The sequence below is a fragment of the Moschus berezovskii genome, chromosome 11 (assembly GCF_049115385.1).
Source record: "Moschus berezovskii isolate FMDL1 chromosome 11, NW_MosBer_1.0, whole genome shotgun sequence".
Lineage (NCBI taxonomy): Eukaryota > Metazoa > Chordata > Mammalia > Artiodactyla > Moschidae > Moschus > Moschus berezovskii.
In genome coordinates this window covers 62,941,842-62,967,664 of record NC_142470.1, presented here as the reverse complement: position 1 = coordinate 62,967,664, position 25,823 = coordinate 62,941,842, and the positions used below count along the sequence as shown (strand labels likewise).

The 25,823-nt window shown below is 48.1% G+C and overlaps 2 protein-coding genes across 7 annotated transcripts in view; one reads left to right on the top strand and one right to left on the bottom strand.

Moving 5' to 3' along the window:
• The window catches only part of EDAR (ectodysplasin A receptor), a 58,169-nt gene extending 55,410 nt beyond the window's left edge, over positions 1 to 2,759 (top strand). For both annotated transcript variants that reach the window (XM_088841402.1, XM_088841401.1), the window contains one exon: positions 613 to 2,759. In XM_088841402.1, coding sequence (XP_088697528.1) covers positions 613 to 935 — 323 coding nt within the window. In that variant the 3' untranslated portion in view covers positions 936 to 2,759. The remainder of the gene's footprint in view (positions 1 to 612) is intronic.
• A 5,663-nt stretch (positions 2,760 to 8,422) lies between these two features.
• The window catches only part of CCDC138 (coiled-coil domain containing 138), a 32,437-nt gene continuing 15,036 nt past the window's right edge, over positions 8,423 to 25,823 (bottom strand). For all 5 annotated transcript variants that reach the window (XM_088841400.1, XM_088841396.1, XM_088841397.1 and 2 more), the window contains 6 exons: positions 25,299 to 25,463; positions 22,232 to 22,348; positions 19,193 to 19,385; positions 17,171 to 17,347; positions 10,497 to 10,635; positions 8,423 to 8,960 (listed from right to left, as the gene is read on the bottom strand). In XM_088841400.1, coding sequence (XP_088697526.1) covers positions 8,795 to 8,960; positions 10,497 to 10,635; positions 17,171 to 17,347; positions 19,193 to 19,385; positions 22,232 to 22,348; positions 25,299 to 25,463 — 957 coding nt within the window. In that variant the 3' untranslated portion in view covers positions 8,423 to 8,794. The remainder of the gene's footprint in view (positions 8,961 to 10,496; positions 10,636 to 17,170; positions 17,348 to 19,192; positions 19,386 to 22,231; positions 22,349 to 25,298; positions 25,464 to 25,823) is intronic.

Below are 25,823 nucleotides of genomic sequence, written 5' to 3'. Positions count from 1 at the left end.
CTGTGACCAGCTGCCAGATGAGGAGGAAGCCAGGGTCCCTGCCTGGCCTCCGGAGGTGGACGCCTAGGCGCCTATCCCACTTTGCTGGCATTGGAGGGAGCGGCACCAGGGTTGTCCTATGGCGTTTCGCTGTATAAAGGCAGATACTGTCTGTTTTCTTCTTGCGAAGACAGCATTCCACCTGTGCTGGTTGGTGGGTTGTCAGCTTACTTAGCAGGAGGAAGAGGGGAGAATGTGGAGTGAAACACTTCCTGGTTGAGTCTAACATATAGCGGGGTCCAAGGACTGCTAGGGCACTGATGTGGCTCACGTGACCCATGCAGGACTGTCCTCGGAGCACCTTTTAAGAATGACCTTGGTCCCCTAAAGGGACCTGATACTGGGAGGGTCACCTGACTAGGCTGGCCATGTCTGATGGAGCTGCTGGGGTCAGGGGAATGGACAGACTTCGAGTGTGACTGGCAGTGTCCCAGGAGTTGTTTGCCTGAAGCATGCATTCTGTGTGGTTTTCTGCATTTGTGTTATATTTTACGATTTTAAAAAAGGTTCTAGAAATCCTGTTCGAGGGTGTCACACTTCTGCTGACGTCTGACATGGCCCTTTGTCCCTCAGGCCTCAGCCCCACGGAGCTGCCCTTCGACTGCTTGGAGAAGACCAGCCGGATGCTCAGTGCCACGTACAACTCAGAGAAGGCGGTGGTGAAGACGTGGCGCCACCTGGCCGAGAGCTTTGGGCTCAAGCGGGACGAGATCGGTGGCATGACAGATGGGCTGCAGCTGTTCGACCGCATCAGTACGGCCGGCTACAGCATCCCGGAGCTTCTCACCAAGCTGGTGCAGATTGAGCGGCTGGACGCCGTAGAGTCCCTGTGTGCGGACATCCTGGAGTGGGTGGGGGTCCCGCCGCCCGCTGCCCCGCCACCCCCTGCATCCTGAGCAGGGCTGCAGTCCCCAAGGCCAGGCTGTCTCCTCTGCACACCAGGGGCACCTCGCTGGTCCGAGGAACAGGAGGACACAGGCCTGTCTCCCAGTCTAACCAGATAGAAGATCCGTGTGGACGTGAGGTTGCCCTGGCCTCACCAGGCGCAGCGGGTCTGTGCGAATCTATCTGGCCCGCCCCCACTTGCTCCTCCACAGATGCGGTCAGCACCGCCTGGCATGCACCAGCGGTGCCTGGAGGACACGGTGAAGCCTGTCTGTCCTGTGGGGAGTTCACCGCCCCAGGAGACATACTTTTCTGGAAGATGGCACATTGCCCAAGAGGGTGTGGGAACGGGGGCACAGCTCTGGGGAGCCGCTTCCCTGGGGGGTGGGGTGGGGCACCCCATGAAGAACGCAGCTCTGAGGTTGGGGAAAGGCTGCAGAGGCACCACGTCCTCCTGCTTCAGGCTCAGTGTGGGTCTGCACCACCTGCGGGACCCTGGGCTCGCTGTCCCCGTGGCCCTTCTGCCTGCAGGATGCCTGCCCCCCACGGATGTCCAATCAAGGGCAGACTCCTGGCTTCACTCAGTGCTACACAAGTCCAGCCTCAGGACCCGGGGTCCCTGAACTGCCTCTGCTTTCTTTTTCGAGAAGACTGGACCCTCTGGGGCAGTAGTGCTCAGGGACACAAGTTGTTTGCTTCAAACAGAAATGAGGGGTTGGCTCTGCTTGGAAAGGGGAACAGTCACGGAACCCTCAGGCTCCAGAGGGTCTTGGACAGGGATGTGCCTCATGGGCCTTCTGAGCCCCTCAGGGAACGTGGGGTTGGTAGCCATGGGGACCTGGTCTGCTCGTGCCAACAGGGGCCAATTTTTCCCCCCTCCCAGGGCTCAGTTTGTTTCTCTTCTGCAAGTAAGAGGTTATTCTGTGATTCTAAGTCAGAGAAAGTAAAGTTGGGGCGAGCAGACCTGAAGGGGGTCTGGAGACCATGCCAGGCCTTCCACAGATGTGAGTGCAGTGTGAGCCGTCTGCGGAAATGGGAATGAAAACAGAACTGAGTTCTCACAGTAACTTCAAGTGTCTGGCAGACACCAAGAGAGGGGCTTAACAGCCTTGTTTTGGCAAATTCTCTGAGGACATCTGCTGTGGCCAGAGCCAGGAACCAGGGGTGATCACGCAGGTTGAGGGTGTTTAACTGTGAATTCTCTGCTCAGCCCCCAGGGACAGACCTGACCCTGGTTGTTCCTACATTGAAACCAACCTCTGGCTTATACTGTTGTGAAATATCAAGTCCCATGACTGACAAATGCTTCTGGGGAGGAAACCAGGTGTATGCGGAGGGCAACACGCACCCTCCCACCCCTGAACGCAGAACATGCTGGCCATTTAACACCCTGTCGTTTGTGGTGTCGGCCTGCTGTGCCCCGAAGGGCGCACACACACACAACCTGGTTACCCTCAGTCCCCGTAGCCCCTTGGCACAATCCCGGCTCTGTGACGCAGCTGCTGATGAAGCACCATGTGCGGGGAGTTTGTCCTGACAGTGACTCAATCCTTTGTCATCTGCTCACCTGGAGACAAACCCAGGCAGGGATCACTCTGTGGGGCTTGAGCCTACATGATGGGTTCAGACCACTGAGTCTACAAGGACTCACCGAGCAAAACTGGGCTCCCCCTGCTGTCCTGTATGGCCACAGCCATTGTTCCTGCTGAAATAAACACACTCAGAAAACACCCTGGCTAGAACTGTGGGCCCTGGCCAGTGGAATCTTCATTGTCAATGTTTGTGTCTAGGTCTGTTTATATAACTTATTATGTTTTACAATTTCAATAAACTAATAACAAGAAGACCCCGGTTTCCAGGGATTGGCTGGGGGAGGTGGCGGGGGTGGGGTTTGCAGTGTGGGTAGGCAGGTCTGTCACTCTGCTCCTGGCTGTCACCTGTGTGTAATATGTAATATGCTATGGGAGTCCCATCTGAGGCCAGTGGGGGTCCCAGCTGGCTTTGTCCCCCCAACAAGGGCTGCCTCCCTGTCAGTGGGAGCCAAGGGGTTGGAGCAGGAGCCCGGGCAGGCACTGCCGCTCCAGTGATCACCATCCAGCTCAGTTGTGTCTGACTCTTTGCAACCCCATGGACTGTAGCCTGCCAGGTTCCTCTGTCCATGAATTCTCCAGGCAAGAGTACTGAAGTATTCTCTAGTTCCCTTCTCTAAGGGTTCTTCATGACCAAGGGATTGAATTCTTTACTGTCTGAGCCATCAGGGAAACCCTAACTCAGGGAAGACCAGCTATAAAGAGACAGCGGGACAGGAGGAGGAGGCCTGAGAAGGGGACAGAGGAGGTGCCTGTGGACACCACAAGGGCGGGGGACCACACAAGGACTGAAGGGGCTTGGAGTTTTGTGATGACACAGCAGAGGGCCCACGGTGGGGCGGCAGTGACAACAGGTAACGACCAGAGGGACAAACAGAGCTTTTGAGAATTCCACAAGACAGGACCTGTGCCTCGGTGCCACCAGCAAGAAGACAGGCCGCTCTGGGAGGCTCCCTGGTGTCCTGAGATCGCAGGGCCGGAGCATGGCCAGCAGATGCCTGGGGCGGCCACCTGCCTGCCGTCCTTTCTGCTGCCCAGGGTCCTCCCACCTGGAATCGCCTCAAGAGTCCTATGCAGGGTCACCATGACTCTCGCCCCCATATGCAAACACAACCTTTTGTGTGATCACGACACACACACACCCTGTGTCCTGAACCTGAACATAGCAACCCAGAAGCTGTCAGCACAGGCTCATCTTCTAGATGAATAAACTGTGACTCAGAAGGGCTGTGTTCAGGGTCACAGCAATTCCTAGCCCACCTGCCACTAACACAGCCAAGAGGCTGGTGGGGCCATCTGAACACACCAGCCTCACCAGCATCCTGGCGGGGAAGCAGTCACGCTTAGAAGGACCAGAGGCACTTCCATACCCTCCGAGGCACCCCAGGGCTATTTCAGACTCGGTGGTGGGCGGGCAGGGAAAGGACTCTTTAAAGCCCACCTGGTGACTGCGATGTGCAGCCCAGACTGAAAACTCACTGCTTTAGACAAGGGACTGGGAAATGGGACACAAAGGGTCACCCACCCTCAGCTTAGTTGTGGAGTCACTGAAGGTGAGACCATGGCTGGGGCACACCTGTGTGTTCCAACACACGCTCCCTGTGCATTTACATGTGTGTAAAATTTGAAACGCGAACAAAAATACTTTCAAACAGCAGCAGAACACTGAAAATAGAAACAGGAGTTTTGTTTCCTTTCTGCATCACCTTGTGTTCCCCACACCCCGTAACCCTCAGATGTGCACGCTCACGCACACTGAATACGGCTCTTGAGTTGAGTCTCACTCACTTGTTTATCATTTTGTTATTTCATCTCGCCTTTTAGACTTTCTGAAACCATTCTGCTTCCTCCTGAGGTACGCCCTCCAGAGGTTTAGGTGGAGCTTGGTGGTGGTAAGTGTCTGGTTTGTCTGAAACACCCCGGGAAGGGTGATGGTAAGGACGCCTGGGCAGGTGGCTGTGGGGAGTCGCCCACCTGTGCCGCCCTTTCGGCTGACCTGTCTTCTCTCTTGGCTGCGTGTAAGCGTCTGCTGGGCTTTGGTGTCCTTCCGTTTCTTCCAGTTTGATGTTTCTAAGGAGCGATCTCTTCACACCTGTCTTGCTTCTAGTTCACGCGGCTTCTTGAACCGGAGACTTGTGTTTCCCATTCTTCTCATTTTATCCCCAGTCACGGCTTTCTCAGATCTCTCTGCTGCATTTTCTCCTGCTGGAGCACGTTTACACATGTGTTAGAGCCTTTCATGCTTCATCCTCCACGTAAGACAGTCTTCTAGGTTTTTCTTGCTTCCCTACAGACAGTCTGCATAATTACTATGACCAATTCTCCTTTCAATCTATTGTCTGATTTCAAGTTACATTTTCATTTCTTGTTACTTTTTGAAAACTTTACAGTCCATTTTGAAGTCTCTTGTCTCTTCATAGTACCTCTAGCCATCTTGTTTCTTTGAACCTAGCTAACATGGCTTATATTCCACTTTGGTATCTCAGCTGCTCTCTTCAACAGTCCAGTGTCACTGAGGCAGGGTCCCACATGCCCTCTGAAGACTTGTTGTTTAGTCACTAAGTCATGTCCGACTCTTTGCGACCCCACGGACTGTGGCCTGGCAGGCTCCTCTGTCCACAGGAGGATAGAGGAGACAAGAATACTGGAGTAGGTTGCCCTTACTCCTCCAGAGGATCTTCCCTAGTCAGGGATCAAACTGCTTCCTTGCACTGGCGGTTGATTCTATACCACTGAGCCACCTGGGAAGCACCCTGCAGACAGGGTCTCACCACCTGTGTTGCCTTCAGAGGTCCCAACTCTGCAAAGATCATGGTTAACCCACCACCCTGACAGCCCCTCTTCTCTGCCCTCCAGTTCAGGGCCCTGGGCCCCAGACCTTCGTGACCCACCTGTCAGTTCTGGTTCCAGGGAGTCTTGTACATGGCCACCAGCTGGGGGTGTGTATGTGTCCCTGACATTCTTAGCTGCACGGCAACCTGCAGGATGGAGTCAGTCCCTCCCACTGGAGTCAAGCTCTCTGTTTACCCCTTATTCCAGCAGCTGTGGAGAGGCTGGAGGAGCAGATATGAGCCCCAACCAGATCTGGGTTGACCCCCAGCATTGCAAGCTCACCCTCCCCTCTTGGAGGGTCGTGAGCAGCTGTGGCCGGGTGCTGGGCCGTGTCTCTTCCAGCCCGAGAGAGGTCAACAAGGACAAGACTCAGCACGAGGGTCTGATGAGGATCAAACAACAGAACAGATAAGAACTCGGCTCAGTGCTGACAAACAGCAGAAGCTTCCTTCTCTAATCCTGCCTGTTTATTGGTCCAGATGAGTTAGGATGACTTCCCCACGTTCTAAAGGGAATTCAGATTGGGATCAGTCGTGGCTGAAGCACATGAAGTACTCGGGGAGACGAGGCCCCGACACAGCGGAGCCCCACCGGGAACTCAGGGTCTGTTTCATCGGGTCTTCCTCCATGTTCCCCCAGCCAAGACTGGATGGCCACTCATCAAATTCTGAACCTTCCTTGCTATGTGATTCCTGTTCCATAAAAGTTTGCCATGTAAACCGTTAACTTATTACTCACACTGAAGTGAAACATTAATTTCTAGTTAGTGATTGCAGGATTATGTAGAAGCTCCGAATGTGAGTGATTATCTCGCAACCAGGCACCCTGCTGAGCTTCTAAAAGAAGCTCCCAGGCCCCAGGTGGGCCTGTCACCTCCCTCCCCAGAGTTATGCTTCCTGAGACACCAGCCGGGCCACAGGATGGGTGGGTGGGCTGTTTCAGTCCCAACTTTAATAGGCACATATCCAGTGTCTCATAGTACACACTGATTTCATAGCCCTTTAAGCATATTATAGCTTTACCAGGAATGTTAAGTTGAATTATATTTTAGGCATTTATTGAGTGTATGGTTTTCTATCTTTGCTTGGCAAATATGTGTTTTTACCACAAAGCCAATCTGTTATTTCTAGAATGCATCCTTCCCCAGCTGGTGATGGATTAATGTTCCTGTAATATATAGTTGGTGTTGGTTTCTTCCTATTTCTTTTGAAATTTTTGAAACATACTTTTTCGGACAATTTTTGGTGCTGGGCTCATGTTGTGTGAAATGAATTAGAATGTTTTTTTCTACCTTCTGGGCCAGTTTAATTAGTTTTAAATACTTGCTCTTTGAAATGTTTAAACAATTCGCCTGCAAAACACCTGAAATTAATGTCATTTAAAAAAATAATTTTCACACTTACAAAAGACTTAAATGATTTTCTATTGAAGATTTCTTGAGAAAATTCTGAGAGTCTTTTTATAGAAAATAGTCCATTTCATCCAGATTTTCAAATTTATCAGCATAGCGCAATAGAGAATTTATAATTTTAAAAACCTTTTTTAATCCTAAATATTTTTGTTCATGTTCCTCGCTTTCTGTTTTGCCATGTCTATATATGCATTTTAGTTTTCAGTTAAAAGCAATCTCTTCTAACACTTACTCTGACATTTTCCAAAAGCATTCTTGTAGCCTTCTTCATTCTTGTCAAGGTGAAAATTGCTCAGTTGTGTCCGATTTTGCGACCCTGTGGACTATACAGTTGATGGAATTCTCCAGGTCAGAACTCTGGAGAGGTTAACCTTTCCCTCCTCCAGGATATCTTCCCAACCCAGGGATCAAACCCAGGTCTCCCACTTTGCAGGCAGATTCTTTACCAGCTGAGCTACACGGGAAGCTCAAGAATACTGGAGTGGGTATCCTATCCCTTCTCGAGTGGATCTTCCCGACCCAGGGTCTCCTGCATTGCAGGCAGATTCTTTACCAACTGAGCTATCAGGGAAGCCCTCTTTTGTCAAGGTTACCACTGAAATTGAACGTTCAACTCCATCTCTGACGAAGACTCAGTGAAGGGCCCCTCACTCGCCTCGCCCTCCCCACCTTGACCCCAGGCCCCACAGCTGCTGCTCCTGATGCTGGCTAATCATGCCTCATGCACACACTCTTAACCACTGCTCTCCCTGTTGTTTACCCTTCCAAGAAATTTAACATTTCACTCCATTTTATACACGAACTACAATAATTTAAACCTACCTATGTGTAAGTCGTTTCAGTGTTCACTGCAGTCTTTTGGTATGATGTTGATTCAATAAATTCAATTCTAAATTGGTTAGAATAATCTGGGCAGTTCCTCTTCTTAGGAACAGTGGATAAGTGGTGTAACTTCTGAACACCTACAAATCTGAAAACGTTTTTGCACTGTCTTCACTGACAACAGGCATGTCCACCAGGCATAAATCCTCAGATCAGAGATCCCGCCCCCGAGAGCCAGAGGGGTGGCTCCCTATCAACCTCGGGCGAGTTTCCTCTCCTACAGGCAGGGGTTTCTGTCTGCCTTCCCCCCTCCATCAACACTGTGTATGCACATATCCCCTTCGTCAAGGTCCCCTCAATGGGGACTGGGGCCTTCCATCTCCACTTGGCTGCAGCCCAGAACTTTGCCCCTTCAAAAGCGCCAGCCCCACGCTGTCTGCCTGCCCCCAGCACCGAGTCCGCCTCCTGTAGCACTAACTCCACCTGTAGCATTGACAAAGGATGCTCATTTTTGCTTCTGCATTTTCAAGTTCCTATAAAGCCTCCACATCACCTTAGCCTGCTCTCTGTATGGATTTCTGCTTCACAAACAGCACAGCTTATATTCTCTTGAAAAGGCCCAGGTCTCCTGATCTCAGGGATAGATTTATGCTTAGGAGTATAATTTCTGATTTCCTCTGTGCGTCCACCCTCTGTCCCGCACCCCGAGCGCCAGCTCACCACACCCCTCCCCTCTGAAGGCAGCGAGGTCCCCGGTGCTGGGCCCACGGCAGCTCAGATGTACGTGCTTCTGCTTATGGAAGGCGAGGCTCTTCACGTGTTAAGAAAACGGAACAATATGATCTGTGTTCCCACACAAACACTAATTTTATTCCAAATAATCACATAATTTTAAGAATTTTCCCAAAACATTTTTACAAAGAGTAGCCCCAGTGTCATTTGCCCTGAAAGTTCCATTGTGTACATGAGTACCACCTGAGCCAAATAGAAAAGGTCCAAACTTCCTGCAGCTTCCATGGGTTTCATTTTAAAAGTTTTAAAAAACTAAAAAAAAAAAATATATATATATTTTTTAAACACTTTTTTTTCTATTTTTCATGATAAATGATGCTACTCATATGTAACTTTACTCGGTAGACTTTTAGTTACTTTGCTGATTTTTACAATCTGACAAACAGCAGCACGCATGCAGTATCTGTAACTAGTAATGACCAGTCTAAGGGTTCATGCTGGTGGCCAGGGAGTTGCACTTTGTTAGACCCAAATTGAACAGAGTGGAGTTGAGGTTGATGCAGAGAAAGGCGTGCTCTGGGTGCGTCGTCCTCTGTATCTCCTGAAGCATCAGGTGGATTGTGAAGAGTTCAAAGAGCTTCTTATTACTCCTGCAACAGAGGGAGCACCTTAACGTCATCTCATACTCAAGAGCAGTGAGAGAGCCTTACGTGTGAACGGCATCCTGTTTCATACATAGTGGGGGAAATAGGTAACTAGAGGATTCACATGCCGAGACAGACAAGACATGATCTTGTCTGAAACAGGCCTAACGTGGAAAAGTATTTAAGGAGAAAAGAGGACAATTCGTCACCCTGGAGCCTGCACCATAGTCACTACCAGAATGGGCTTGCCCTCAGCCAGCCAGAGTCAAGTACCCGACCACCATGTCTCAGGTATGTCTGCTTCTTCATGGAGCAGACCATTAGCTGACCTCTTGACTGAGCTCCTGGCCACTGTCCTCTGCAGAGCGACCAGTCAGCAACGTCACTTTCAGTAAGTTAGACTCGTATCTGGTAACGTATTTCTTACTTCCTTGTCCACATCTATTTCCGTCTATGGTAACCTTTATAACCATCCACCTCACAGCCAGGGTCTCCATCTCTGTGGATTTACAGGTTTACTCTAAGGCTGGCTTGGGCATCGGTGATTCCCAGCCCCTCATTCAAGCTTTGTTCCAATTCTTTATCTACGCCTGAAATGAACACAAACTACAAGGCTCTGGCCCAGGACACAGCCACACGGGAACTACACCTCCACCAATTCCAGGAGCAGGAACTCAGAGGAATGAAACACCCCTGCAGTCTCAGGGCGCCACAGAGGGTGAAGGACCACAGGCCTCCTGGAGAATCCACTGATTACACATCAAGACAGTCACGGCCAGTCAGCCTGAGAGAAAAGGAAGACAACGAACTGACAAGCCTGAATGACCCCAGAGCCAAACTAGTAACTTGTTGAACTAAGGATGAGTCACAACGTGACAACAAATACTTTCCTACAGCGTGGCGTCGTGTGCAACACCCGGCACAACAGGCTGCCCTGCGGTCACACAGCCACAAGCAACTTCAGGGTGCGCTGTGTTTACTGAACCAAACCAAGAGGCCATGGTATAAAAATACCACACACAGAAGATGCTCAGATTTCCCTCGAAAGAAACACCAGAGTATACGAGATTCGGGGAAAATATAGCTTAAAGTCTATGTCCCTTTTTTAAAAAAAATAATTTAAATACCAATGCTTGTATCAGGGAAAGAAGAAATACAAAAAGAAAGCCCTCACTTATGGCAATGAAATCAAACCAGTGCAGCAGTGCGTCCATGACTGTTTGTGGCCAGCACTGGTCGCAGTCTTTTCTGGCTGCTTCTTTCTCACCCCTGACCCAGTGCATCCACAGTAAGCACCAGCAGGACACACCTTCATCTGCCCCTTGTCTCCACCTGCGATCACAGCGTGCCAGCCTGCAGGCAGCTGGTCCAGGGTTCACTCTGTCACCAAATGTGTGGCCTGAGACCAGCATTAACACACCACACGCTTGCTGGAAACTCTGATTCAATAATCACAGCGGACCAGTGCAGGAATCAGAGAAATCTAAATGATCACAGTGAGCTAGTTTCTGAGGAGAAAGGTGAGAAAGGAGAAATCCTTACTTGATCTTGGAAAGTTTCTGCAGGATGATACTGAGCTTCTCCAGGACATGGAGGTCGAGCTTCGGGGCCCGGAGCAGCACGGAGCAGGTCCGGAAGAAGAGCGAGCAGCTGCAGGCCTCCAGGAAGGGCTGCAGGGCGCCTGCAAGACAGGAGCTGTCAGGGGCAGGGGGCGGGGGACCAGTACTCGGGGGCGCAGTTACCAACCCTGCTGGGTAGTGTTTCCGTTCTTTCCACTCTGACACTGTGGGGAAAACACCAGCACTGGGAGAATTAAATTAACTACTGACTCCTGTTGAACAAGCAAACTGAAGGTAATGACGTCAGAGAGTTCCATTCTTCAGACGTCAGATTCCTCCACTAAGCAGAATCAAGAATAAAGTCTGTAATAGGAGGCTGTTTAAACACTGCAGTATTTAATAATAATAAGAAATTCTGTTGGGGTGGTAATTTTTTAAAGCATCTTCAATTTAAGAATTTCATTTACATGTTAATGACAACTTGCATAACCAGCGAATAAGGAAGAACTTTTTAGCATAAAAGGAAAAGTGGGAAAAATTCATAAAAGAAAAGATTGAAGATTTTAATAAAAATTTTTTGCAAAGACTTATACTTTCTACAGTCTTCCTTGCTTGAATATTTTTGAGCAATGAAAGTTCATTTATATTTAATTTTCAAACTGTGGTTGAATATGCATAAGGTAACATGGATCATGCGGAGAAAGCAATGGCAAGCTACTCCAGTACTCTTGCCTAGAAAATCCCATGGATGGAGGAGCCTGGTGGGTGGCAGTCTGTGGGGTTGCTAAGGGTTGGACATGACTGAGCGACTTCACTTTCACACACTGGAGAAGGAAATGGCAACCCACTCCAGTGTTCTTGCCTGGAGAACCCCAGGGAAGGGGGAGCCTGGTGGGCTTCCGTCTATGGGGTCACACAGAGTCGGACACGACTGAAGTGACTTACCAGCAGCAGCAACATGTATCATGGACATGAACAACATGTATCATGTACAACAGACTGGTTCCAAATAGGAAAAGGAGTACATCAAGGCTGTATATTATCACCTTGCTTATTTAACTTATATGCAGAGTACATCATGAGGAACGCTGGGCTGGAAGAAGCACAAGCTGGAATCAAGATTGCTGGGAGAAATATCAATAACCTCAGATATGCAGATGACACCACCCTTATGGCAGAAAGTGAAGAGGAACTCAAAAGCCTCTTGATGAAAGTGAAAGAGGAGAGTGAAAAGGTTGGCTTGAAGCTCAACATTCAGAAAACAAAGATCATGGCATCTGGTCCCATCACTTCATGGGAAATAGATGGAAAAACAGTGGAAACAGTGTCAGACTTTATTTTTGGGGGCTCCAAAATCACTGCAGATGCTGACTGCAGCCATGAAATTAAAAGACGCTTGCTCCTTGGAAGGAAAGTTATGACCAACCTAGATAGTATATTAAAAAGCAGACACATTACTTTGCCAACCAAAGTCCGTCTAGTCAAGGCTATGGTTTTTCCCGTGGTCATGTATAGATGTGAGAGTTGAACTGTGAAGAAAGCTGATAGCCGAAGAATTGATGCTTTTGAACTGTGGTGCTGGAGAAGACTCTTGAGAGTCCCTTGGACTGCAAGGAGATCCAACCAGTCCATTCTAAAGGAGATCAATCCTGGGTGTTCATTGGAAGGACTGATGCTAAAGCTGAAGTTCCAATCCTTTGGCCACCTCATGCGAAGAGTTGACTCACTGGAAAAGACTCTGATACTGAGAAAGGTTGGGGGCGGGAGGAGAAGGGGACGACAGAGAATGAGATGACTGGATGGCATCACCGACTTGGTGGACATGAGTTTGAGTGAACTCCGGGAGTTGGTGATGGACAGGGAGGCCTGGCGTGCTGTGATTCATGGGGTCGCGGAGAGTCAGACACGACTGAGCGATTGAACTGAACATGTATCATTGTCACCACCTGGAAAAGCACAGTGTTTGCTAGTGTTAAGTGCACACGTGCCGTTGTGCAAACAGCACCCCATGCACCCCAGAGCTGCTCATCTTCCCCAGGGACTCTGTCCTGTGAGTCACTAACCCCCAGCTTCTGTGCCCCATTCCTGCCTCCTGTCTCTACATATGACAACACGAAGGCCCTCACATGTGTGAAGTCACAGAGGGTCTGCCTTTCTGTGTCTGTCTTATTACACTGAGCATAACGTCCTTGAAGCCCATCCGTGGTGTAGCAGGTATCAGCTTCCACCTTTTTAAGGGCTGAATAATATTCCACGGTGCACAGACCACACTTTCTCTTGCTGCTTTCAAGATTCTGTTTTTGACAGTCTGACACTTTAAGAATCATGTGTCTCCAAGGTGGGGTCTCCTTGTGTTTATCCTGAACTTCACTGAGCTGTGGAATTTGGTGAAATTCTTAGATTTGTAAAAGCACGTCCTTTCTCAAATGTCCAAAGTTTTCAGCCGTATTTCTTTAAATCACCTTCATGACTTCTCTCAGCCAAATCTCTGGACAAGCACCCGTAGCTTCAAGGAGCACTGTGAATCCAGCCCTGCCCTGGATTAGATGTTGTCTTCAGGGAATGCTGTGGCTGGGCTGATCTTCTGTCCAGACACTAAGACTTTCTCCACATCAACAGAAAAGCTGTGTCGCTCTCTTGTCATTCGTGTGTTCACTACGCAGCACTTTTAATTTCCTTCAAGGACTTTTCCTTTGCATTCACAGCTTAGTGGAAGAACCCCAGCTGGAGGCCTGTCTTTGCTTTTGACCCACCTTTCTCACTGACTTTAATCATGTCTAGCTTTCCATTTTGAGAGAGAGAGGAGTACTCTTCCTCTCACATGAACTCTCTGAGGCCACTGCAGGGGTACACTGCTGCTGCTAAGTCGCTTCAGTCGTGTCTGACTCTGTGCGACCCCATAGACGGCAGCCCACCAGGCTCCCCCGTCACTGGGATTCTCCAGGCAAGGACACTGGAGTGGGTTGCCATTTCCTTCTCCAACGCATGAAAGCGAAAAGGGAAAGTGAAGTCGCTCAGTCTTGTCTGACTCTTTGCGACCCCATGGACTGCAGCCCACCAGGCTCCTCCATCCATGGGATTTTCCAAGCAAGAATATATTAATTAGCCTAATTTCAATATTGTGTGTCAGGGAGCAGGGAGGCTTGAGGAAAGAGATGGGGGAACTTCAGTCAGTGATGCAGGCAGAACACACACAACATTATTAAGTTCACGGCCCGCCCCGCCCCTCCTGCCCCAAACCATGACAACATCAAGACCACTGGTCATAGATCACTGTAACAAACACAGTAATAATGAAAAGGTTTGAAACACCATGAGAATGACAAAAATGTGACAGAGAGATGTGAAGGGAGCAAATGCTGCTGGAAAAATGGTGCTGGAAGATCTGTTCAAGGCAAGGTTTCCACACACCTTCAGTATGTTTAAGTACTTGCAAAAGCACAATTCACAATAGGTTTGTGAATGTACGTATTTTTGGATAGTAGGACTCGTGTTCTGGGCCAGTTTCCCAACTTCTATTACTTTTATAATAAAAATAAACTTTACTTAAAAAAGAAAAACAAGGTCTGAGAAACATACTCAAATACACTGTTCCATTCAGGTGTTAAACGGTAGCACAAGATGGTTTCTAGAGCACAAAAGAGAATAAACTAATAATACAAATACAAACTTAAATCACTTTATTTAAACTACGTCTGAAAAGAAAAGGAAAGTTCTTCAAGAGAAAGTGAAACTCATGCTCTTACACAGCGAAAGCTTTCACCACTGACAGGAAGAGAAAAAGAAACTACAGAGTAATGTTCTAGAAGCACACTGCTCAGTTATTGTCTGATTTATATTCATGTGCAAAATGTATAATCAGAAGCCCTCAATCTAAAAATAACACTGTGCTCACAACACACACTCAGGTAGGGCAATGCACAGAGCTCTGTTCAAACTCATGGACGTGTAGCCCAGCAGCTTTCAAAGAACTCTGCCCACACTGTTCCTGGTACTTCTCACGCTTGGGGAGAGGTAGGGTGGGGATGGCAAAGAAGACCTGCAGCAGATGGACAAGGGGCCCTGGACAGACACACAGAGCTCCTACCGCTTCGCCACGTCTGTGCCAAAGACCAGTCTTCTTAAACTTCCAACACAGCACCGGGAACCCACAGCCTTTCCCCAAATATGTGACAACATTCATCAAACAAGGTGGTCACCAGATTGGGTGGCTCAGGTCCCCCAGTCACATCCCACTAGACAAACTAGAACTCAACTTGAATCTGAGACACGAGACTCCAGAATGACGAACCTAACAGCCAGCTAAGGCAAGCACTACAGTACAGAAAGACAATCACAAAGTTTCTCTACTTCTGAGTCTGGTCCACAAAAACCTCTGCCCGAGGAGGCCCCACCAAGCCCCACTGGAAACGCTGTTTGCTCAAATAAACTTTACAAGTTACAATGTGTCTCAGTTTACCATTTTACAATGCTGCTAAAAACACTAGAAGATGAAATAAAACGAACATACAGAATACATGTCCAATGTTTTAAATTACTCTGAGATTTAACAGACATGAAACAATTGTGGAGTCACCTCCCAGTCTCAGGCCATTTCTACACTGATCCCCAGGTGGACACCACCAGGCACAGCTTAGCCACTGGCAGCTCCTCCCGGGCCCTTGGGCCCAAAGCCCCAGACGGGCACTGAGGAGGCCCCGTTCAGCAAAGCGGCAGACCCGAGGCCCAAACCACAGCACTGCATACACAGGCCACCAAGGCCCAAGAGCTGTAGACCAGTGCTATCAGGATTTCTTTTCCCACAATTCTTCCTAAACAGTTATATGGTAAAAGAGGTCTTCTTCCCCAGTGGCTCAGAAGTAAAGAATCTGCCTGCAATGCAGGAGATGTGGGTTCAGTCGCTAGGTTGAGAAGATCCCTGGAAAAGAGAATGGCAACCCACTCCGGTATTCCTGCCTGGAGAATCCCATGGATGGAGGAGTCTGGAAGGATATAATCCATAGGGTCACAGTCAGACATGACTGAGCAACTAAACACCAATATGGTGAAATGAGTTTCCCACCTCAAACCTAAAAAAAACAAAACAAAACCAACAGTAGAGAAGTATTTGCTGTATTTTGATCTATGATCCATTTATCCCTTCAAAAAACTTTGTTGGCTAGTACCAGGCATTGGGTTTATGCTAAAAATGGAAAATGCATCCAATAGATACACACATGTGAGTCAGGACCCTCAAAGTTACACCACTTCCGGTTTCCTGGGTCCCATCTCTCTGTCAGCACAGCTCCCAGAAAGCAGCCTCAGGAATGGTTGTTTACCCCACGGGACAGGAAGAGCGAGAGACGGTGAGGGCGGCTGGGAGACCTGGTCTCCTGCATGGGTGCTGTGGGCGCCCCCAGTACTTCTGAGGTTGTACAATGCTGTCCTCTGGCTACATGGTGACTTCGTCAGACACTCAGATGGCTCTGTCTCTGATGAACAAACATTTTACACCTGATAGGAGTTTTGTTTTCCTTGAAACTTGTTGGAAATTTACCTACTTCAAAAAGTAACCTTGAGTTTCTGTGTCTCAGTTACTAATTTTGCACTGCTGCTGGAGACCTGACATCAGTCAATCGAGAGCCACCACGTCACCATCACCCCTCAGGTAGTTAGTTAGACTCCAGCGGGCAGTCTGATCTCTTAACAGTGACAGTCAAGAGATGAACATGAATAAACTCAGTCAGTGGAGGCTGTCCCCTTGGGGCAGGAGGAAGCAGCCCAGGGTGGGGAGTGTGTGGCAGAGCCCCTCCCCAACCCACAGCCCTGGGTTCAAGTCCGAGCTCTGCCTTGGCCCAGCCGTGAGTCTAGGACAAGCCAGCTGACCCTCCAGGCCCTGGCTCTCCCCAGGGCCTTGCAGGACCACTGTCGGGAAACAGGCGCACAGACCACATTCAGGGAGGCTGGAGGGACAAGTGGCCACCAGGGACCTGCCCTTGCTCGCTGGCTCCCATAGGGCGTGGGCTTCCTGGCTGTGGTTCCATGTTCTGAAGGCATAATGAGAAGCGCTGTGCACGGAAGATGAGAAACTGGGAATGGGAAGACTCACTGAAGCAGAATGGCAGCTCCCACAAGGTGAGGGGTTTCCCTGGGGTCTGAAGAACAAGGCAGGCGAAGCCCGTGAGAGTCCTGGCTGGGCTGGGGAGGAGCCCCCACCAGCGAGTAAGAGCTTGTCTCACTCACCAGGGCCATCGCCTAGAGGAAAACCCCACTGACCACACTGCTTCACACACTCGAGCATCAGAGACGCAGGGAGGCTGCGGGGGTCTCCGGGAGGAGAGGAGGAGGCTGGGTCCCCGTGTGCCCTAAAGGTGGGGTCGCTCCCTCCCAGCCACCAGGAGGACATGGCTGCTCTGCTGGACAACAGACACGAGGAACAGAGAAGGGGTTGGAAAACGAGCGAGTCTTCACACTGAGGCCCCTGGGGAAGCTGGTGGACATGTGGACAAAGGGTGAAGCTCCAGAACTCTAGAACTCTCTAGAACTCTGACCCTGTGACCCAGCTGCGCGGTACACAACACAGTCACACGTTGAGAACAGACTCAAACCATGCCCTCACTGGGCACGATGCTCTCTGGACCCCCCCTTCTCCCTCCCATTACTGGACACGACACTCACTGGATTCCACGGTCATCTGCAGCAGGCTGTCCAGCACGCTGGGCAGCAGCCCCCGGCTGGAGAGCTTCAGGTGGCTCAGCACCACCGGCAGCGCCTGCAGCTGCAGGAACAGGCTCTTCCCCTCGTCCGCCTGCAGGTCCAGACACAGCGAGTCGAACGCCTGCGCCAGGAAGTCAGCTGCAAGACAGGGCACCCGACAACGACCGCATCGTCAGTCCAGCAGGTCACAGACACAGCAGGAGGGGGACCCCGATGCGGCCGCAAACACGAGAGAAAAGGAGGAACCGAAGGACCCGACAAGATAGGCTGAATTCAGACACTGCCCCTCACTCAGCTGTCAGGACTGAGATGGGAGGAGACAGAACAACAGGATAAACTTCACTCAGAAATTCCCTGTTTAACACTGAATTTACAATGAACACCACTCCTTCTTTATATCAAGGAAAACAGTCAATATGCAGCAGTCTGATCATGACTACTGCCTGCTGACACTTGTGAGCAGCGTCACCACCGCCACCTTGACAGCTGCTTCTGAGAAGAGGTTTCTTGCTACTGCTGCTCTCATCGACCTGTTTCAAAATATAACTATAAAAATGAGGGTTTCTGTCTCCAGATCAAGACCAAATGGGAGCCACTCCCAGAGCTCAGGAGGCCGACATGTTCAGGTTGCCTGTGATGCCTCTGCCAGGAGGAATGGCTGGGGGGCCTGAATGTCCTGACCACAGGATGGACCTGAGATCAGATAATATGCAGATAGTGCACAAAGAGTTAACACAAAGTGTCAAATCCACACCAGGATCATGTCTACGCAGATGCTCGTGAAGAACATAAGTCCTTGATTTCTGGCCTGACACTCCAGTGATAACATTTCCCTGACCTGGGCACTCACCGTTATGAACTCTGTACTTATGTCCTGTTATTTCACAGTGGATGAGGTCTTCCTGACACCATGTTAGAGTAAGATCCACATTTCACAGATTCTGCTTTGCTTACATGAACAATCTTTGTTCGCCCATTATTGTTCCTTATTACTGATGATCAGAATAGTTAACATTCTAATCATAAACTCTGTGGGGTCTCATTAATCAGGGCGCCACCCCCTTGACCCGAGCGCCCCCCGAAGGCCAGTCTCCTGACACCGTCTCCCTGGGAGTAGGGCCCCCATGTGAGCTGTGAGAGGGACAGACACTCAGCCCACAGCACGTGGCAGCCAGCACCTCTCTCTGCCAGTGTCCCTGACTGTCTGACCTGCATGGACCACCCCCAAGTCACCAGTTTCCACTATTTGCTTCCATGTCCACCCCCACGTGTTTAAAGTCACTGCTGGGGACAGCGTGTCCAATACTGGACTGCACAGACTGGGGGAGGAGGCACTGAATCCTTCCTGCTTATCTCTTTTTCCCATTCGCATTATCAGCAACGAACATCACTGTGTCTCTGATGACGGGACCAAGTACGCTGATACATGGTGAACTCTGGTCTGGGCTTCTCACACATATCTCAGACAGCCACTATCCCTTCTGATACAGCTCTGGGGACCATAACCACAGGAAGAAGAGAACGAAGACAGAGGCACTGTCTGGTAGGCAAGCTCTCCCTGTTGCTAGTTACTGAGCTCTGCTGTTATGAGGAAAAGCAGTCAGAGGCCACGGGAGGCAGATTAACATACACGTGTTCAACTAGACTCTATTCACAGAAATAAGTGATGGGCCTCATTGGCTCCCGGGCTCCGGCCCACCAAGCATCGTCCCAGCGGATCTGCAAAGACGCACTCTCCGTGCTGTGTGGGTTCTGTGAGGTGGGTAGCGGCAAAGGCTGCTGTGGACACAGGATCCAGGCGCATCAGTAAAGGCCCTGGAGGGCAACAAGCCAGCCCACCACTGACCTTCTCAACTTCAGCAACTACAGTTGTTCTAGGAGATACTGGGCCCCCAGCACGAAACAGCACACTAGTCCATTCTGAAAGAGTAAAATGTGTAACTATGTAAGAACTGCTTCACTGTGGACAATCTGAAGGCTTACCTTGAGTGACTGTTTTGAGGACGATTAAAGTGGACACAAATCTCAGGGGCAAGCTGGTGCTCTTGAAGAAGGCCGCCGTCCTCGGTCGACTCTCCACTGAGTGCTCCAACGCCACGTCCTGAACACCCTTTGCCACCACTCCTCTGAATATGTCCTCACCCAGCCTCCTCAGTGTGGCTGTCATGGTCGCGTGCTGTTAAAGATATGAACCCTCTTGGTGCACTTATCCACGGCCAGGAAACAGACACTTTAAATACTACAGTCAAACATACGAACTAAAAATAACCCAACTAAAAACAATTCAGTGGAGCTGAAAATACACAGGACTGAAAAGCAGAATACAGGAAACCCACTGTGCGGACACACACAGATGAGAAGGGAATGGACAAATAACACACCCCACGCTGACAGTGACCGAGGCTGGGGCAGTTCTCAACCTCAAACAGGCTTCAGAGCAGGCAGTTACCAGGGAAAGGAGGGGCACCGTGTAGCGACGGAGGGTGAGGTCTCCAGGAAGACACGACAACACCTCGGGTATGTGATCACCTGCAGATACAACACCCACCGCACGATCTGTCAAAAATAACTGATAAGCTGGACTTCATTAAAATCAAAACCTCCTGCTCTGTGAAAGCACTGTCAAGAGAATAAGAGGACAAGCCAGAGACGGGGGAGAAAACGTGTAAAAGACACGCTTGAAAGACTGTTATCCAAATACTGAGAGTTCCAGAGACTCAGCAGTAAGAGAACACAGCCCAAATAAAAACACATAGATGACCAGGACACCGCAGCCAAGATGACACACAGATGCCAGGCAGACACAAGCAGCAGCGCCGCAAATGTCATCAAGGTGAAACCCCTGTGGGTAACACCCCACACTACGGGGAGGGCTGAAGCCCCAAACTCCGACAACACCAAATGCTGGTCAGCCCGTGGGGAACAGGTACACTTAGCACTGCTGGGGGAGCAGAGAGAGCAGCCACTCGAAAGACAGGCTTCAGCTTCTTAAACAACAAAGCATCCTCTTATCACCATGCTCCCTGATATTTCAGCTCCTGAAGGAGCTGAAAACTTAACATCCACACAAAAACCTGTCTGTGGATGTGACAGCAACTCTACTCAGAGTTGCCAAACCTTGGAAGCAACCAACACGTCTGTCAGCAGGTGATGGATAAACAGTGGTCCATCCAGACAGTGGACTAGTATTCACAGCTGAATAGAGCTATTAGGCCCTGGAAAGGCATGGAGAAGCCTTAATACATATGACTAACGTGGAAGAAGTCTATGTTAAAAGGGCACGCACTGTGTTACCCAGCTCCGTGACATTCTGGAAAAGGCAAGACTGCCGGGCAATAAATGGACCAGGTGCGGTGGGGGAGAACAGGCACAGCACAGAGGATTTTTAGGACAAATTCTTTTTTTTTGTATCAAATTTTAATTTTTTGCATCAAATTTTATATCAAACTATACCTGTACCTGTGATAGTGTAACAATGGTTACAGGCTCCAACACGATTGTCAAAACCCTCAGAATGCACACCACCAAGATGCTGGGGGTGAGGGCACATCCACGCAGGACACTGACCATGAAGAAGGTTCCGTCTGGCAGGGATGCTGGTGGGTGGGGGGTGGTGCAGGTGCAGGGCAGGGCACCTGGGAAATCTCCCTGCTCAACGCTGCTCTAAAACGTGACGTCTACATATGAGAAGAGCAACGCGAGACTCTGGAGGGAGACGGGACTGTTCTGTCACCTGACCGCGGCCCTGGCGGTGACACTGCACCTGTTCTGCACTGCGTCTATTATTTCTTATGACCACAGAGAATCTCTAATCACCTCAAAATAAAAAAACTGAACTTATGTACCTGCACTTTGACAACTGTTAAAGCTCAATTATTAAAAACCCATCAGTACGTGTTTAGCAATGTGCGGGTGAGAACAATACTTCTCAGCAGAAAGCCGTGCAGCTGGCAGCCCCGTCCCAGAGCACATGGAGCAGCCAAGTCCACCCTGGAGACAGGGCAGCAAGAACTGTCTCAGGAAGAATGAGAAGACTATTCCAGAAGGAAGACAAAGTCTCACTCAATGCTGAGTCTAGCCTTTGACGGCTGAAAGAAGAATTTAGCCAACCTCTCTCAAAAACCATCACACAAACAGCAAAGTCACAGTGACTTTGAACAGACTCGATCATTTTATGTAACTTTCTTTTGTGAGAAAAACTTGCGACCAATACATCCGGATGATCTTATGTGTGTGGGTGCACGTGTGCACACACTCCCCCACACACGTGCTCATGCACTCATTTACCATGATGGCAAAATATTTAGGATTTCCTTAGGAAAGGTATTTCCCTAAACCTCAGTCATCTGGCTACATAACCATCAGTCCTGCATGGAGCAGCTTAGCCCCCTCATCCTAAGGGGCCATGGGGCCAAGAGGAAACTACCCCAGCAATGCTTTGTTTCTTCCCCATTTTTAACTGAACGAAACCTGTATCAGGATGTATCAATACTAACTGGGGAAATAAAATTCTACAAACCTACTATAATTCACAGCACACGGTACACACACACCTCACATTTGGATTAAACAACCCTACATAAGTTGGTAACACACACCCTTCATTTACATGACGCTGGAGTAACTCTCCTTCTTTGATTAGCTTATCCTAACAATCACAGTCCCATTTAGCTAGTGTGTGTTTATTGACATAAGCACAAAAAATCAATCTCTATTACCTTCAAGAATATAAGAAACCATAAATTAAATAACGGGGCGGGGGGAAGCAATTAGTTTCAACAATAACCTAACACAGTGAAACTCCTTATTACACAATTCTGAAGCTCACAAACAACGACCCACTGCACTGAGAAAGAGGACAGAGGAGCAGAAAGAAGAGCAAGTGGTGAACGAAGCAAGGGAGGCAGGAAAAGTCCTGCGACGAGACGAGAATGCACAGGGAGGCCTGAGACAGAGCAAGACCGGGAGCCCCGCAGTGCTGAACACAGCTTTCCCTGCAGATCGACTCTGATTCACAGTTACCTGAGTCCCGGCATCGAGCTGCCTTAGAGACCAGTAGATAAACTTCACGAAAGGCTCGTGAAGCCTGGCATTCACAAAGGGCAACCACTGCAGCTGCTCTGTCATCAGAGGCAAAAGCTAAAGATGAAATGATGGAAAATATAAACACACAGTTTTCAGATCTCTGAAATTAATTATCACAGTCTTCCAGAAATTATTTTTCCAAAAGAAAAGAAGAGTTCTCTAACAAAAAAAATCTCTACTTTAAAATTAAATGCAATACAATAAGGAAACACACATTTGAGACATTACATACATATTTCCTTGACCCACCAATAGCACACCTGGGATTTTAAGATTAACCTATATAAACACACATCTGAATCTTTTGTTGTTCAGGTGCTAAGTTGCATCTGACTCTTTGTGATCCCATGGATTACAGCATAAACTTCTGGTACATGTATAACCATTAACTGATAATGACATCTTTATTGTCATGGCATAGTCTGAGGTGATAAAAGCAGGTTTCAAAAGTGTAATAAGATCCCCTTTATATAAAAATTGTCTGTATTGAATTTATATTGAGAGATATAAGAAAAGATGTTTCTAAAAAGTATTAACAGTGAGATTTCAGTACCTGGAAAGATGTTCACTTTCCTCTTTATATGTTTTTCATAAACATTTTAATGTTAATTTGTAAAAATAATACACATTTTAAAAAAAGATAAATATGAACGTTGACGCAACAGTATGTTATTTTGTTGAAAGTTTAAGACCACAGAGATATAGTCTAAGCCTTTGAGGAAGTAATCCCACTTCTGCTATAACAGCCTAAGAAAATTACCTAAAATAAAACCTTCTGAAAGCTCGCATACAAAAACAGTGTTACATTGATTCGAAAAAAATGAAGTGACTTAACAGCCTAACAAAGGGAATTAGCTAGGTCAAGTGAATAGCTACTCAGTGAATTAGAGATGATGAACAAAAAATATTAATGATAAAAATTAAGTAGAAGTAATAAAAGCAAGGATGTAAAATCATATGTAATTAGACCACAGACATAGCAATAAAGACACACCAGACCTCTGACAGCAGCTCTGGGTCACCCTCTCCACGCACCACTCACTTCTATTTCGTGACCCCAACCCCTGATACTGTGACTTCTGAGACCCAGCTCCCCCCACCTCTCTGCTCACTTTCAGGGTCCCCTACTGGCTGGTTCTCAGTCACCTGGTCACGGACTACTGGAGCTCCTCAACTCAGGATCAGCCAATTAGGACTCAGGCCTCCCGCATCCACACCCAGTTCAAGCATCTCTACAGAGCTCCATCCCCGTGGCAACGCCCACCAGACACAAGCACACTAGTCTCCAGCTCAGCTGCCTAATACTATCCAGCCAGAGGGCAGAGGTGCAAACCCACATCTTGTGGTTTCCTACCTGGAGTGAATGCTGCCAAGATGCATTCCAGTGCGAAATCAACAGCTGGGAGCCAACCTTGAGACCCCGCAAAAGTATAAGGTCCATCACCAAGTCCCAAGTACGCAAAGTTGCATGCTTTTGTACTGGCTTCCCCAAAGGCTTACCAAGTAAAGAATCTGCCTGCAATGCAGGAGACACAGGAGACCAGGGTTCGATTCCTGGGTTGGGAAGGTCCTCTGGAGGAGGAAATGGCAACCCACTCCAGTATTCTTGCCTGGAAAATCCCTTGGATGGAGGAGCCTAGTGGGCTTCAGTCCAAAGGGTTGCAAAGAGTCTGACACAACTGAATGATTAATATTTCAGTTCAAAGGTGTACATCCAGAACAAGTTAATAAATAATAATCCTTATTTGAGGATGACAACAAGAACCTGGTACTCCCTCGGGCTGTGGCTGGAGGTGTAGTTCCCTGGTCAGCTGGCTGTTAGCAGAAGGTCACCCCAGCCTGGTTATGACCCTCCTCGCTCCTTCTCCGCCTTCACGGCTGGTGAGGGTGAGTGAGCCCCTGATCGACTCTACAGTAGCCTCCTGTGTCTGGTCTGAAGTGCTCTGTGGTTACTGGACTCACCTGGATCACCCTGGGTTAATCACCACTTTAACCAAAGCTCCTACCCTTGGGCCACCTGATGCAAAGAGCCGACTCATTAGAAAAGACCACGATGCTAGGAAAGATGGAAGGCAGGAGGAAAAGGGGACAACAGAAAACGAGATGGTTGGATGACATCACCAACTCAATGGACATGAGTTTAAGCAAGCGCTGGGAGATGTTGATGAACAGGGAAGCCTGGTGTGCTGCAGTCCATGGGGTTGCAAAGAGGTGGACACAACTGAGTGACTGAACAACAATCTCCACCTGGGGGTCAGTGGATAAATAACTTTAATTCACTTTGGCAAAGTGATGTAACATCCACGGGCTCTAGGGCTTAGGGTATCAATATCTCCAGGGCCATTATCCTGCCCAGTACAAAAGGCATTCAGAAGAAACTTTTTAGGTAAGGATGGAAACTGGAAATAATTTCCTAAAATGAAACCATGTCCTGTATGTAATAAAACAAACAACCTCAGATATCCACTCTTCAGAGTTTTTAATGTATTTCTTGTAGAATGCAACAGTCAACCTCTAGTGACAATTTATACTGACTGGAAATCATGAATATCAATATCCAAATTAATGCTTGTAATTTAAGAAAATGGTCATTTGTCTTTGATAATGAGAAGCCTTTGAAAATACTGTTTGTTCTTTCATAACAAAAGGCAAAATAAAATTATTTTAGTGAGACGTGAATCCTAAAAAGATGCATTATCAGGAATTGTTCATATCACTGATTACCTGCCTAATTCTAAAATATAATTATTTTGCCATTTTTTGGAGTAGGTTTTTAATTTCTGGTCTTCCTTTAAAAGGAAATTCCCATCATGTTATAAAAATATACATAGGAATTCATGCGGACTAAATCTAAAATGAGTCTTTTTACAAAAGACTATTGGTATGATCAACTTTCTATCAAAAATACTTTCAATATTTTTTCTCCTGTAAAATATACCACAGGATTCCTTTTTTCACTCTTCACGTCTCTACTGAGTCATATTATTTCAAATTAAAAACAAACCTTCACACACTTCTCCTGAATATCACTTCTCTGAGAAGCAAATGTGGGTAGTGGCTTTTCACCATCCATTCCAGATTCCTCATTTTTCAATTTGCTAAGGTGATGATCTGAAATCCAGTCCATGAAGACAGTTAAAAGTTCATAAACTTGTCCATTAAGTGATACCTATAAGCAAAAAATTAAAGCAAGCATTTATTTCAATTCACAGCTTGCTAAAACTTCAAAGGCAAGTTTTACATTTGTTAAGTGATTATGGAATAATTTATCAAAACTGCTTCTGTACAACACACACTGGATTGCAAAGCTTCTCCAAATGGAAGAAATTCCAAATCAAATCTCTCCAGTTAACATCAGACACACGTTAAATGCTGGCTGACAGAAGCGGGGAAACCCACCACAATAAGGACATTGAAAGAACTGTACCTTATCACCCAGAGAGAGAATTTTCATTAAAATTCTTTATCCAAGTTTGATAATGAAGAAAAGCAAAATTGGCCTTAATTCAAGGGCATGAACCACCATACC